A 15,354-nucleotide genomic window follows, 5' to 3' on the forward strand; every position below is an offset into this window, starting at 1 on the left:
TGACTTAATCCGTAAACGGCTTCGTGTCTTGCAAAAGTTCATTTGAAATCCCAAAGAATATTTTCCACTCTAGTTTTTATACTTTCCGGTTAATGTTTTAAATCAAATTGTTGCAAAGAATTCATTTCCAACATTCCATACTTTTCTTATGGTTGCGGTTTTAATGAGGATAATTGTTCTAGGCTAGTGAAATTTACGCCTAATTCAGGACAGTTTAGAGATTTTATTTCCGAATTTGAAATCTTTCCACTGATCCAAGTTCTAACTGGTTCAGTCTTACTTTATTATTACTTAGATTTAATAGTTTTAAGTGTGTTATACCATTTCAATTTTTATAACTTGACTTTCCACGAAAATCATGGGGTATTCTTTTATGGTATATCCTCCTATCATGGCGTCCATTGTTTTAACCTTTCCTTCTTTTGTGTTTGATGTCACTAGAACTTGAGCTGTCGTTCCCCCTTCTATTGTGATTTTTCCGCTTATTTTTAGGCTATAATTCGAATTGTCACTTTCGTTATCGGTTGTTACGCAAATTTGCCTATTATTTTCATTTGCCTGGTTTATGGTTATTGTGTCAGATATGGGTTTCCATACGATCTCATATTTTCGAATGGCATCTACGCCTAGAATAAAAGGAAATGTTAGACTGCTGGCATATAATCACTGCTACCGTAATTTCTTTATCTCCTGTAATAAATTTGAATGTACATTCTCCCAAAATTGTCAGCTTGTGGCCTGTCACTGATGTCAGGGTATTCTGGCATCTGCTTACACTATTTTTGACATTAGAAGGAAACCTCTTAAAAACTGTCTCTCGAATTAATGATTTAGATGCACCTGTATCTAGTAAACATGGTAAATTTTGAAAACACTCAATTTTAAAACAACGCGAAATCGGTAGACTATTATTATTTGCATTTGTATAACAACATTCTAAACTATATAGGGGTCTTTGTAATGGAACAGCTCTTTCAACCCTTACATTAGGGTTTCTCTACTGAAATGCCCGTTGCTTAACCTATCGTTTCTGGGGTCATCGCAATTCTCTTCAATCTGACTATTTTGACCCTGGTTGTTGAAGGCCGTTGTATTCATGGGCCTAAATTCAGGAATTTTACTATATTTTTTCCACCGATCATTTTTTCCATGCTTTTCTAAACTTCTAACCTCCTGCATTTTGAACTGGTGGTCTTTCTTGTACGTCTGGTCTTCTTTGCAAATTCTATGCCAGCAATATGCTGCATAGTGGTTTGGTTTGCTACAATAATAGCAATAAAATATTCTCTTAAATTGTTTGTTTGTTTCCTGGTTACTTCTAAATATTTTTGATCTGTCATTGCTGGTTCCCTAACTATCTGTCTTTGGTGGGGGTGGGTGCCCATATTTTCTATCGTTATTAGCTGCTAATCTCTCAAGGTCGTGGAATCTGTCAGCTATTTCCCTAGACGGCGACCCTCGGCCTCCGTCGCGCCTTTTTGGTTTACGATTTGGCTCCTCAAATTTCACCCGCTTCTGTCCCCTTTCATATTTTATGTTTTCTTTGGCTCCTGTGTTATTTTTTGTCATTTGATTAAACCATTTCATAACCTCGTCAGTTTTTACCTCTGTTTCTACTAGGATTACAGCCTGCTGTAAGTTTTCAGGTTTTCGCGATAGTATTAGTCTTAATAAATTTTTTGGTAACCCTTGGGTAAAAGTATGTAGTTATACTTTCTGTACTGTCTCGTAATTTCCGCCTTTCTCTAATTGTAAGCATACGGATCTACAAATTTTGTCTGCATATTCCCTGATACTAGTTGACGTATTGAATGTCACTACCTCTGTTCTTAGCCTCTCGGAGATGCTTGTCTCTATGAATCTTGTTTTAAAAGATTCAATTAGAGTACTGATGTCCTTTGGCTCTTTTTCCTTAATTGCCTCAAAATGTTTAAGGGCGTTTCCCTTTAATCTGGCTGCAACGCATTGCTCTTTGACCTTATCCTCAAACGATTCAGTTAGTTCGTCGAAAATTTCCAATTTTGCGATAAACTCATCTACATCTGAATTTCCCGCGTATTTTGGTATAATTTTTGCAATTTCAAATACTGTTGATAGGGAAGTCATTTTTTCCTCTGGTAAAGCCATTTTATTTTAATCTACTATTTTTATCAAGCCCTCTCGACCCAGTTTTTCCAACGGCCACCAGTTGTTGTAATGTGATTCTTATGGTATTTGGGTGATGTAGTGGTAGATGCCTTTATTCTCCCTTTATAGGGGAGATAAACTATGGCTCTAAGGTAATTAAACTTTGGTAGTGTGCCTTAGGCTATGACTGAACTAATGAGGCGTACAAGCTGGGTATGTTCGAGGGGATAAAGGTAGATTGTATAGAGGTTGTCCATAACACAATACTTTCATTCAGCTAACATATAATTATAACAGATATATATATTTTCTAATGGGACTGGCTGTCCCAAGTAGACCACAAGTCTCGGAAAAACTACAATAGTATATAATAGCATACTTGGACACTTACAATGATCCGATAAGATTCCAAGGTATTTCTAAAAACAACGGATCAGAGGTCAGTCCTTCATAAAATTAGTATCAGTCTACCCCTTCCCATAAAATGTATCTTATACATTTTTATCAACCACACCTTCCTTTAACCAACTGACGCAATAGCTAAGAAGTGGTGATTTCTCAATATCACAAGCAAAACTTGGCAGGATATATTCTTTATCTTAATAAAAAGTGGTATTTCTAAAATTTGTATTTGCGTCTTAATACATTTTTAATAAATTCATAATTAACTAAATTAGAAAGCTTTACCACAAATGAAAACTAAATATTCGTATTTATCAACATTCATAAACAGAGCAACGTCCCGAAACATCATAGAAATACGTTGTACCGATAATGCCAAAATAGACTTGGTTCGGCTTAAAACTAGCAGGTCGTCCGCATATGCAATATAAGACACATCAGCTAAGTTATAAAAGTATGAAGGCTTGATTCCTAATAACGCATTTTGAATGCAAGCATTAAATAGGTAAGGTTATATCACCCCCCCTGTCGTACTCCAGATTGAACTGGTATATTGCCGCAGTACCCTGTACCAGATTTGAACGAAAAAACGAATTACTATACCAAAATTTAAGTACATGTATGACAGAAGGCTTCACTCCAAATTCTGACAAAAGAGTTCAACATTTATGCATGGCAAATACTATCAAAGGCTTTAGACAAATCCAACGCGCAAAGATGTAATTCATAACGTTTAGACTAGGCATCATAAAGATTTGAGGCTAAAACCTTATGCGCATGTTGACACCCAATACGAGGTAGAAATCCAAATTGGTTAGAGTTTTTCTCAGTTTGTTCAATATTATATGGGAGCAGAACATATTCAAAAACCTTACTAATATTGCAAGCAACAGTGATGGGCCTGTATTAACTGCAATCAAAAGGGTATCTTCCGTGTCTAAGAATCGAAGTTACCGTTCCGCAAAGGAAAGAATCAGGCACCAATGACAAACATAAACAGAACTAAAAAAGTATCAGGAGCTGAGCAACTAGTGCCGGACAATCACAACGTAAATGATGAGCGTTAATCCCATCAAGATCACTCGATTTAGACTTAAGTTTAATCATACAATTAACAATACTTTTAGTTGAGACGGGAATAACTGACGTTGCAAAACTTTAGGTGGCAAACATTTAGAAACTAAGCACTCGAAATGATAATCAACACTATACTCTATTAGCCTATGTATTGGCTCCCACCCGCCCAGAGTCTTGGGCAAGTGACCCAAAAATTTGAAAAATTTGTGAAAAATTCAATTTTTTTTTCAGAATGTAGGGCTGAGCTTAGGCGACGAATAGATACTATTTGAAAGACTAAAATGGCTTTAAACGATTGTTTGCCTGTTATTTCAAGCAAATTTATGGTCCTATGTCAATTCTAAATTCTTCTTCTTATTATTTCAACCTTCTTAAGACCATAGGCGGGCGTGCCATGTTTGCCTCTCATTACAGGCAATCTAACGGTCTTATGTCAATTTTAAATTATTGGTCAGCATGCCTGAGACTCTAGGCAGGCATGCCTTTCCAAAAACTAACAAACAAGTATGTGTCCAATAAGAGACTCATACATACTCCTGCCATTTAGCCGTGCCCCAGCCATTTAAACATTTGCCTCTCAATTACTTTAACTATCTGTTTTGGCTTTTCTCTGTTTACAATTAGCCATGTCTTGATGCAACTTATGCAACCTACTGCAAAATACTTGATAACTTTAATTCAAAATAATCTTAAAAAAATATATTTTTATAATGCCCAAGTCAAGACGAATCTGGGATATCATCACCGGTCCCTAATGAACCAAATTTAGACGTATTAATGACTTCTTTCCATTGTACTGCACTTTTAGGGAACTCAGCACCATTATATCGAACCAAACGAAGATACCGTTTAAACTCCGCTTTTGTCTTACTTTTTATATCAAACACTTAGCCTCGCAAGGGCCGCCCACACGCAATCCAGATGTGAAGCCAGAATTTAGCACGATTTTTGACGGCTTTATGACCCGGGTCATTTTTCCAAACTGGACTTCGATTTTCGAGTTTAACCCAGACAAGGGTGACAGCCACATTCTCAGCTTGTTTCATGCACTTAACTAAGTAAAGATAATAAATATTTAGTTGACTCTTGCTTGTGGCGAAAAAACACTCGTGCACAGTAGACTAAAAGGGATCTTGATGCAGGACATCAGAGCTGTTAGGGTAGAAATATATAAAGGCCAATTGGCTTTGCTCCACTCTCGTTCCATACACCATTCTTTATTGGCAGCACAAGGATAATTAGATGGATCATCGGTTATTGTCATTGAAAGGAAAAGAGGAAGTGGTCAAAACTACCCTCGTATTCATCAACATTAACGAAAGAGCTGAGAACATTGATGGATCAAATGCAATAGTGAATATTTGTCATAGTACGCCTATCATGAAAATATAACTGTAAATTAGAGCTTTAGATACTATGCGGTAACCAATAGGCAATGAATCTAAAACTATATTGGTACGAGTAGAGGAGCTATGAACGTTACAATTGAAGTCACCTATCATTGGCCAACGATACCCATGCTTCTCAATATTGCATAACAGAGTTTTAAGGGATGAGCAGGCATTAGAAAACTTAGTAAGTGAAGCTAGACATTTCTGATCGCAGGGAAGATATACATTTATAAATACAAGGTGACCAAGTTGTATGCCATAATATACCAGAGGAATGAAGTAAGACAGATGACAAAGGAGTAGCTAATCGTTTGATAGAATATGCAAGGCCCCTGGAGGCTCGGCCTTTTGTTTTTCGGGTATTGATGGTAAAGGCAATATGGTAGCTGCTTCTTCGTAGAGAGTTAACAGAGATGGCAGGAAGTAAATGTTCTTGTAAGAACGAAATGTCAAAATCATTCATTTTTTGATTTAATGAGCCATCTTTATCTTTCGTGCCATTGATATTAAAAGAGCAGGTTGAGACGGACAATTCGGCAGTGATTTCCGAATCACACGTTTGCTCAGGGCATTACGCAGAGTACGACATTTTAGGCTATATGATGCGTGATTACCCTCATAATTAGCGCATTTCGGATCAAAAACACAGGGGGAATCACGGGATGATGCATGAGAGCCGACAAAGCGGCTGCATTTTGTTGGCTTATCGCATTTGTTTTCATGTGGTTGGGAGATTGACAATTATGACAGCAACGGGGCGGACGCAGGAATTCAGACACCCGGAATGATTCATAACCCACCTTGAGCCCGAATCGTAGGCTTTTACTCTGGGCTTCAGCATCAGCTAAGGTAATTTTCACAGCCATGGATTTTCCCATACGTTCAGCGTCGATGACACCTTCACATTCCTTAAAAATTATCGCCTCATAATTAGCGGGCACCCCCTTAACAATGCCATGAAATTTCTTTTCATGCATCATGACGTCACAGCTATTCAATACGGCTGGAACCGCTTCGCTGAAAATTTTTGCTGCAGATTGACTAATCTGAACAAACAGCTTATCGCCAGAAGGCCTTATGCTTTGAATAGCTTCATGGCCAGAGATTTTATTAATAGTTTCAGCCCGTTTTGGAGGGCCGTCAAGTTTAGTAGGAACTTTTGACATGATAACGGTGCCAGTGCTTTCAATGTAAGGACTAGCATAAGGAATGGGAAGTGACGGAAAATTTAAATCATAAGCTGTTACCTTTTCTTTGATGAAGTTAAGGGTACTATCCAAAGCACAAATTTTAGAAGCATGTTTATGATAAACAACAGCAGGAATTACAGGCACTTCAGTGGGTGAAATAATTACGTACGTTGGCACTGATAGCTCCTCATTTTCGCACTTCCGATGCAAATCAATCATATCTTTCAAATGCCGAGCGGAGGCATTATCACCTTGTGTCCTTGGTGCTGTTTTGCTACTAGGATATATTTCTGCCCATAAATCAACTTTAGCATCTTTGAGAATATTTTCAGGAAAAAACTCCACTGCATGATTAATAATAACTTCATCATCAATACCCGATCGAATATTTGATTGGATAAAATTAAGAATAGCTGAATGCGAAAACATTATCATTTTGCTTAGCTCAGCCCAAAACAGTCTTGGTCTAAAACATAGCCGAAATTAATCCATTATCCAGGTAAAGAAAAGTCCATCAAGATTTCATATGCAATCATTAAAACCAGCTTTTAAATCCATATATGTCTGCACTCTCAATGTTATAGTATAGATAGATAGATAGATAGATATTTATTGCAATAAAAGCCACTTTGGGCCATGGCAAAAAAAGGAAAATCACACAAAATAATAACATGATTATAACACTCGTAGCAAAGTATGGTAGCCTACATAACAATAACAACGCAAAATTACAAAACATTACAAAAACATAATAAAGCACACGATACCATTAAACTAACTTAAATAGATAGATGTATGTTACATCTATCAAGGGCCATGACTACGAGAATAACAAACAAGAAAACCACTTACACACATACAACAATACTTTCCACACTCACCCCACCCCTTTTTACAAAAATTTATCTCTATGTGACATACCCAATTTTATATACTTTACTATCATTCTAATTGTCCCATAATTTTTTTATCCCATTACTGAAACCAACCACTCACTTGTCCCCACATTAACAAAAAATAAATATTTCCTTAGATCCTGTAATTCGGGACAAAGGGCCATGAAGTGAAGCAGATCCTCCCCATTTTCTCCGCACATAGGGCATGAGTAAGGACCCTCCTTTACCCTTACCCTCCCTAAATATTTCCTCCTTTCTCTAAGTGCTAGAAAATTACCCCTCCCTGATATATACCACTTAATTTCTTCACTATTTAAACCCGCTTATACCCGCTATATTCCAAAGTTAATCCGGCTTAAAATTGAACTATTGTACACCGGTCAGATACCAAATGACGAAATACATTTAGTCTCTAATTGATTCCGAAAATAATCCTTTTTCAACACTTGTTCAAAACTGGGATTTTATCCTTTTAAAAGAACAAATAGGTCTTAACAGGTCAGAGACTGAAGAGCAACGGTTTATTATCGCTGCGATGATAAATTAATAGTTTATTATCGCTGCAAAAGTCAAATATATTGGTAATTGAACACATCCAATTATGTTAATAATTAGAATTGGGATTATCCTATAGTACCGGAATCGGGAAAATTTTTGTCCTCGTCTTATTACTTCTAAGCTCTAGTAAGCTACTTGAAAATCTAGATAACAAATCAGTGATAGTTTTATATTCAAAGCCCTCATAATAATGGACTCTTAAGTGGCTGTAAGCTTAAGTTAAGAAGTCAGGGATGATTTTATTTCCCATGGGTAGGTTTGTTGAGCTTAGTTTAGATGTCTTTGTATTGCTCTCTTTGAATTTGAATTACTGCTGAGGATTTTTGTAAATAACGCCAATCCTGCCAATAGTGAAATAGTGCCTGTGAATCACTTAATATAGTTCGACTTTGTGTTGATAGCATTCCAATGTATAGCTTATGTACACATATTAGTCACAATTCTTTATTTGTTTAGAGTGAGACGCTAAGAATTGTGATTTGAGTTATTTCCAAATTCCGATCGTAACAACTCACACTTGCATGTCTTGCATCTCCTATTATCCTTTTGATCCCCTCTTCCTCCTTCTAAGAACTTGATATGAAAAAACGAGAAATGGTGGAACATCCAGATAATTAGGTTTGAATCCTCTGTCCTCTGCCCCTGACAAATCGTATGATGCTTCTCTTCTAAACTTTGAGTCACTGCACCTGTGCTGTTCAAATCTCGAAGTGAATACGAGGTGATGGAGTAACATCACCAATTCTCTATTGTTTATTGCAAACAAGAAATTAAGTAAAAGGTCAAAATTAAAATCCTCGAATCACGATTGACTCACTGCATCGGTATATTATTTTTTTTTCAGTAGCAACGGCACATGACCGATCTCTGCTTAAATAAAGCAAAAAAAAGTTTGCTTCTGTACATATTGAGGGTCATCAACTGTAACGACTAAATCCCCAGCCATTCTACACTTGGACAAAGCCCCCGAAACCTTATGAAACTTTTGTAGCTATGCCCGAATAAAAGTCGAAAAATTTTGCAGATGCTCGAACAGCTATTATTTTCGAAATTAGCTCGTTTCCTGTGGATGTCCCATATATGAGATTATATTTTCCTCAAAATGACAACTAGATAAATAGAAGGATCTTTAGAAGTAAATTATTGATGATTATCTTTTGCTTTATTTTGATTATCTTTTTTAAGATCTATGACGTCAACACAGGGCAGTCGGTAATGTCTTTAAAGCCAACTAGTTCAAATGCATATACTCGAAATCAGGCAACGTTCAACGACACGGATGATCTAATCCTCTCGGATGGTGTACTTTGGGATGTCACATCTGGAAAAGTAATTCACAAGTTTGACAAGTTGAATCAACAGTTAAGTGGTGTTTTTCACCCGAATGGACTAGAAATTGTTTCAAGTGCTGAAGTTTGGGATCTCAGGACGTTTCATTTATTAAGGACTGTTCCAACATTGGCTCAATGTGTGCCGAGTTTCAGTCATTCGTCTAAGATTATGTTTGGGATACCTTTGGATAAGGAACCAGACGATGAAGGCATGCACAGTGACAGTTCTTTTAAGGTTTTAGATGCTCAAACATATTCCCAAATCGGTAAGTGGAATATTTGATTGACAATTCTTTTTTAGTTTAAGAGTAGATACTCGAATAATTCTAATTCGGTAGGTCAAAAGCTGGACTGATGGGCATCTTCAAAATACATGTCGTGTCTAACATGTCATAACATGTGTAAAAATGGTTGTCCTAAATATATTTACTTCAAAAAAAATGTTCTAATGATTATTGTTTGAAAATAATAAGGCACATGAAAAACTATAGCAGATACTGTGTTTCCACCAAGGATGCATAAAAGAAGGTGCATAGACATTGTGCAGGTATTACTAATTTGTGCATTATATGATATATTTGCAGTAACTTAAAACTTGTTTTTTTCTTCTTGTTTGTTGACTTTTCCTATTTTTGCGAATAAAATTTTGGCATTATAACACTTTTATTTGCCGAATGTGCTCAGCACACTTTTTCAAAACTTCAATTAAAGTCCTGTAATTTTAAGTATTGTTAAAAATATTTTAAAGAATGTTTATCTAAAAAAAGAGCATTGATATGAACAAGGGTTGCTGGACACATTGTCAGTAGACGTGGCAATTATTGAAAAATGGTTACGTTAAACCACTTTTAAACTAGTTAAGACTCAATTGGAAAAGGCCAAACTTTATAATATTCGCTTGTTCTACAAATTTTTTATCTTGGTTCGAATAGCTAAATGTTGGCGACACAGATGTGGGCCGTGAGAATTCTGTGAAATGTCTATGGGTTATTTTAGATGAAGTTTTATGTTTTTCTTAGCATTTTGAGTGTACTCGTTAAAAGGTAGCAAAAACTACGGTGTTCTACGAAAATTGAAGCATTTCTTTCCGCCGCGTGTTTTACTATTATCGTATTTCTCATTAGTTTACCGGTACCTTTTAAATTGTTCTTGTATTTACTAATGTATTTTTACTGTCCGTCTTAGACCACTACATCCTCTGCAATATCCTACAATTCATGTTTTAAATAGTTTTGATTCTTGGGTTTCCGTTAGTTTGATTTATGTGAAGATTCGGGTTATGCCACTATCTTTTTTTTCTTTTATAAGAGAAAAAGGTTATATATGATATTTTACATGGTTTAACACTCAATTGTTTTGGTAATGTTCTTATAACTGTAGCACGCTGTCATAACTACTGTGTTAAAAATCTGGGTCAATTCAGGAGAGCACGGGTGATATCTAGTCGTTCTGGTTTATCTATATATATTGTTCTTCCCACTATGTGGATTATGATCCCTGAGAGTATGTGAGATGTGGTTGAGGGGCTAATCTTACGTTGAATGCTTAGAAACCACTGCCTGAGATGCTACGGCTCATGTTTTCACGATTCTAAAAAGCTAGGAAGAATAGGAAGATAAGTCTGCGAACCAAGATTAGAATATTTGAAGCCACAGCGATGACAGTGGTTCGGAAACGTTGGCGCTGTATTAGATATTTAACAGAGGAATTGCCTACAGATTATTTTTGGGTACCCTTCTGGCTGACCGTATTTCCAACAGTAAGCTGTGCGAAATATTTGATTCTATTCCGCTTTCTATGTCTATAATGAGAGAAAGGTTGAGATATCTCGGACACGTTCTGCGAATAAAGGATGATAGAATACCAAGGATCGTCCTTTTCGGCCAACCATCTAGGGCCAAACGAAAAGCTGGCCCCGAATTGGGTGGGAGGAGGTCTCAAGGAATGGTTTAAGAGAAATCAGAACTTCTTGGAAGGGTGTAAAGAGGCTTTAAATAGATTGGAATGGAAAAGGACCGTGTGTACTTGTGTTGGCCTTAAGTGGCTTGCTGCTGCAGTGAGTTGTTAATAGTAGTAGTAGTACTATAGCTTTTGATAATGATCTTTCTCTAGTATAGAAGCCAGATACGTTTTATATTGCTAGTAATTTCAAAATATTTCTAAATGACAGGTAGATTTTGCTATTAGAAAATAATGTCGATTGACTCCTTGGCTGCTTTCACAAGTCTAAAATGGTATTTAAAAAAAAAGTTTGGAAGAATAGGAAGATAAGTCTGCGAACCAAGATTAGAATATTAGAAGCTACAGTGATGACAGTGGTCAAATATGGCTCTGAAGCATGGGCGCTCCGAAAAGCAGATAAAGATTTGCTAGATGTTTTCCAGAGAAATTGCTTAGAGATTGTTCTGGATACCTGGCTGACTGACTGTATTTCAAATAATAGGCTATACAAAAATGTGGTTCAATACCGCTCTCTAGGGCTATAATGAAAGAAAGGTTGAGGTGAATAGGGCACGTTGTGCGGATGAAGGATGGCAGATTGCAGAAGAATGTCCTTTTCGGCCAAACGTCTAGGGCTAAACGGAAAGCAGGTCGTCCTCGTCTTGGGTGGGAGGACGTCATAAAGAAAGATTTAAAGGAAATTGGAACTTCGTGGGAGGGTGTAAAAAGGGAGGCTTTGAATAGATTGAGATGGAGGAAGAGCGCGCGTGGCTGTGTTGGCCTCAGGCGGCTTTTTGCTGCGGTCAGTTGTTAGTAGTTTTAGTAGTAGTAATTTGGTATTTCAAGAAACTCATAACTTTTGGTAATGACCATTATAAGGAAGCTGTGTATCACACTTATTCGAGGAATGCCTTTAGCTTGGGTAGTAGTTTTAGATTATTTTTTTTCCAGATGGGTTAGATATATGTTTACTATTGGACTAGGCATAATATTGGATTTTGTTTATATGTGAGTTTTCCTTTTGTTTTTGGTATAGCGTTTATTGTGTTTTTCTTTATATGTTTTACTTAAGCTAGTTTTTGTTGTTTCTTTTCCGTTGTTAAAGAATTACGATTGCGAAGCAGAAATATTCCGGCTTTTATTATTATTTCTTTATTATTATTTTTTTTTATTTCAGTTTTCCCTGTCTAAAAAAATACCCATTTTTAGTGAATTTTTGTTTCAATTATGAGTGGAAAGGTAGTGGGGTCTAAGAAATTATTTATGTTTAATATGGCAGTATAAGCAGTTTAATTGAGGGGGCGCTGACTTGCCCCCACCTTGTGTGTATTTTGAAACACCAGGTATGGCGCACAGTTCTGCAACGCTTGACCTGCGCCCCCTAGTGTGCATGATTTCTGAGAGAGAGCAACCTCTTGTCTCGACTTAAATTTGCACTCCAAATCCATCTATATAGAAGCATGATTGTTATTCATTGTTATATTTTTGTTTAGCAACAATTGATATTAAGAAAAGCATCTATAGTTTGTCGATAGACACTGATGACCTCACTTTAGTACTTGTCGAAAATACAGCACGAGATGATGTGTACAACGATCTCAGCGAGAGTATAGTGAGACTCTATGAAATTGGGAGACAAAAAGATGAGGATCAACAGGTAAAATCTTGTTCTAAAATTTATTATTTTGTCACTTTTCCTCTTTTCCACTTTTTTCTTCCTTTTCATTTCTTCAGTTGGCTCTTAGTTTGGTCCATTTGGCCCTTTTCCTATTTCATCTGGTGGATAAGTTTAAACTTCTTAACTTTACCTTAACATATATTGTGATTTAGGTAGTCAGATGTAATTTCACATATTCCAAGATTCTCAATTACTTGTCAACACGTGCTGTAGTAAGATCTGTCATATGATGGTTAGTTTCTACTGCTTTAAAATATTGTACATTGAACATTATGCCTCCTTTTGTTTAGAGATCCCAATAATACGCTCAAATAATATAAGATCTAGTGTATAGTTGGTGTCTTAATTGAATCAACACAAGCGAGAGAGGTGCTACTTCTACTGTAGCTCATGTGTTTCTGCATATCCTACGGATATTCGCTTAATCTTAAATTTTTTTTCTTTATTTTTCTTTTACTTTGGTTGGATCTGAAGTTTGTATTAGTTTAGTTTGTTTATTTTGGTTTTCGAGGGGGATCAGGACGACGTCGATTCATTTATATGTCTATCATGCGATGAGGATACTTTTTCAGATTGATAATAGGTCTTCTGTTACTCATCTTTTTGGATCAGCCGGAATTTTTTCTTTACATCTACTTGATTTCATTGCAATATCCCAGATATGTCACAATTACGTTTTTGGTCAGTTAGCATCAAATTTCCATGAAACTTTTCCTCTTAACTCGCAGCGTCATCCATAACTGACATCACTCAGGTTTAGTTTCTCGCAGGAGTTTAGGCGAACAACAAGAGCAGGGTTTAGTTTGAGACATATTGGTCAAAAGGTGCGGAATTCTATTCCCCTAGATATCAGAGAATGCGCTGATTACCAGTAGTTTCGTAGAATGGTGGGGAAGTTTATCTTTGATGGTTGACTTTTGGTTTTATTTACCTTGTTTGTATTTGGGCAGTTGTCCAAGAGGCTTGTTTTTTTTTTTTCATTTAATTTGCTAACGGTGTTTAATAATTTTTTGTAATTTTTAATGCGCTCAGTTATGCCACCAGGCAAGTGTGCAGATGTATTTTGTAGCATTATGTATTTTTCATAAATAAAATATCTGTATCAAATAAGAGCTATAAACTTTGAATTGAAAGAAATAATCAACATTACTTGTCAGAAACTTACGTAGAAAGGGTTTTTGGATCTACCCCCCTCCAAAAAAAATCCTGAAATTCAAATGATTTTTTCCGGTATATATTTTCTTTGTAAAGCCTTTATTTTTCTTCCTTTCGTCAAATATATGCCCCAGCCAAAAAAGAAAATAAAGGCCCCGACACTGTAATATATAATGTATACATGGCTGGTGTACGGTATCGATTCAGCTTCTATTCTCTTAATAAGAAATAATCTTTGAAATAATTACTTTTATATTCTTACTTCGGGATTTACTTATAACTTTTCCCTATAAATAATCTCCTGTAAGAAAAATTACACTCGTTTTAAGACCATATAATGGTAGTAATTTGTCAGAGTAAATTGATGATTTCAGAAAATCCAAGAAAAATAAGTGATATAGAACTACAATGCCTTGTTTGGCTGGCCAGATTACGTTGGTATTTCTTGAGATCAATTGCTCACTAAAATTCTTCCTTAATAAAAAGATTGTGTCATGGGAATTTTGACATGTTGCACCATCTTGCTGGAACCAAATATTATCCAGTTTAAATTCTTCCAATTTATGCATGATAAAAAGAAAAAGTTATCATTTTTATGGCGTTCTCCATTGGCACCTACTCTGCCACTATTGTTCAAAAAGAAATTACGGATGATCTGCACCGACAGAATAAAGCAGACAGAACTGCAATTTTTTGGATGTCAGTCTATTTCAAGAACAGTATGTGGATTTTCTTCACTCAAGACGCAAACATTTTGCGTAGTTCCGAAGCAATAAAACTAAAAATGAGCATTTTTGTTGAAGATAGTTTCTTCATGAAATAATGGATTTGTATCTAGTTGGTCTAAGACTCAATTTGACAAATTTATCTGCCACGAATGACCGTTTGTCATCGCATAAATTTTACAAACAACTGCTGAAAATGAAACAAAAATTACCTGAAGAAAGAAATCGATGACTGTAGTACGATCCATCCTGTGGTTTCTTGCTTACGTTGACCGGTTTAGATATCTTGGATATGTTTTCCAGCATTACCTTAAGAATACTAAATACAAGTTTGTGTATTTATTGTATTTATATGTTGTTGTGTTCATATTTTTTGCTTGATTCATGTCAATATCTTTTGCTATTTACTTTTAAAAATTTTTAAATATGTACTGGTATTTTGAAGTTAATACTTTTCCTCTTCTTTTTGTACAATGTCTTTAATGCATCGATCCAAAATTTGTATCGAGCAAAGTTTCTGAGACATCAAATAGTTTAGAACTGTGTAAAAGCTATTTATATAACCTCCCGCTTTAAGAGGACATACTGCTGCTCGTTGGCACATTCGTCCTTAAGCAGATATGATGTACATGCAATGTGAGCTGATATTATGGACTATTCAGGCTGCAAAATTAATGCCTATATTGCATAGTTGCGCACCAACTATTTGGAGGATGGGGAGAGGGAGTAGAAGTCTATAAAAGAGGAGAAAAGGTGGTGCTTGACTTTTTAGGGTCAAATTTTAAAACTTTCCTTGAAAACTTCTTTAGATCATTATGGAGGGTGGGGGAGCTCATCCCCATAACCTCCCTTTATTTGGTGGAATACATTTGGACTAGGCATA

General features: G+C 36.0%; 1 protein-coding gene across 3 annotated transcripts in view; it reads left to right on the top strand.

The window, feature by feature from the left end:
• The window catches only part of mahj (LisH and WD40 domain-containing protein mahjong), a 102,200-nt gene that overhangs the window by 76,632 nt on the left and 10,214 nt on the right, over positions 1-15,354 (top strand). For all 3 annotated transcript variants that reach the window (XM_089100137.1, XM_089100136.1, XM_089100138.1), the window contains exons 8-9: positions 8,827-9,238; positions 12,407-12,570. In XM_089100137.1, the coding sequence (XP_088956263.1) occupies positions 8,827-9,238; positions 12,407-12,570 (576 nt within the window). The remainder of the gene's footprint in view (positions 1-8,826; positions 9,239-12,406; positions 12,571-15,354) is intronic.

Source organism: Artemia sp. Qi Xiang Cuo, chromosome 14, assembly GCF_049724085.1.
Source record: "Artemia sp. Qi Xiang Cuo chromosome 14, ASM4972408v1, whole genome shotgun sequence".
Classification (NCBI taxonomy): Eukaryota; Metazoa; Arthropoda; class Branchiopoda; order Anostraca; family Artemiidae; genus Artemia; species Artemia sp. Qi Xiang Cuo.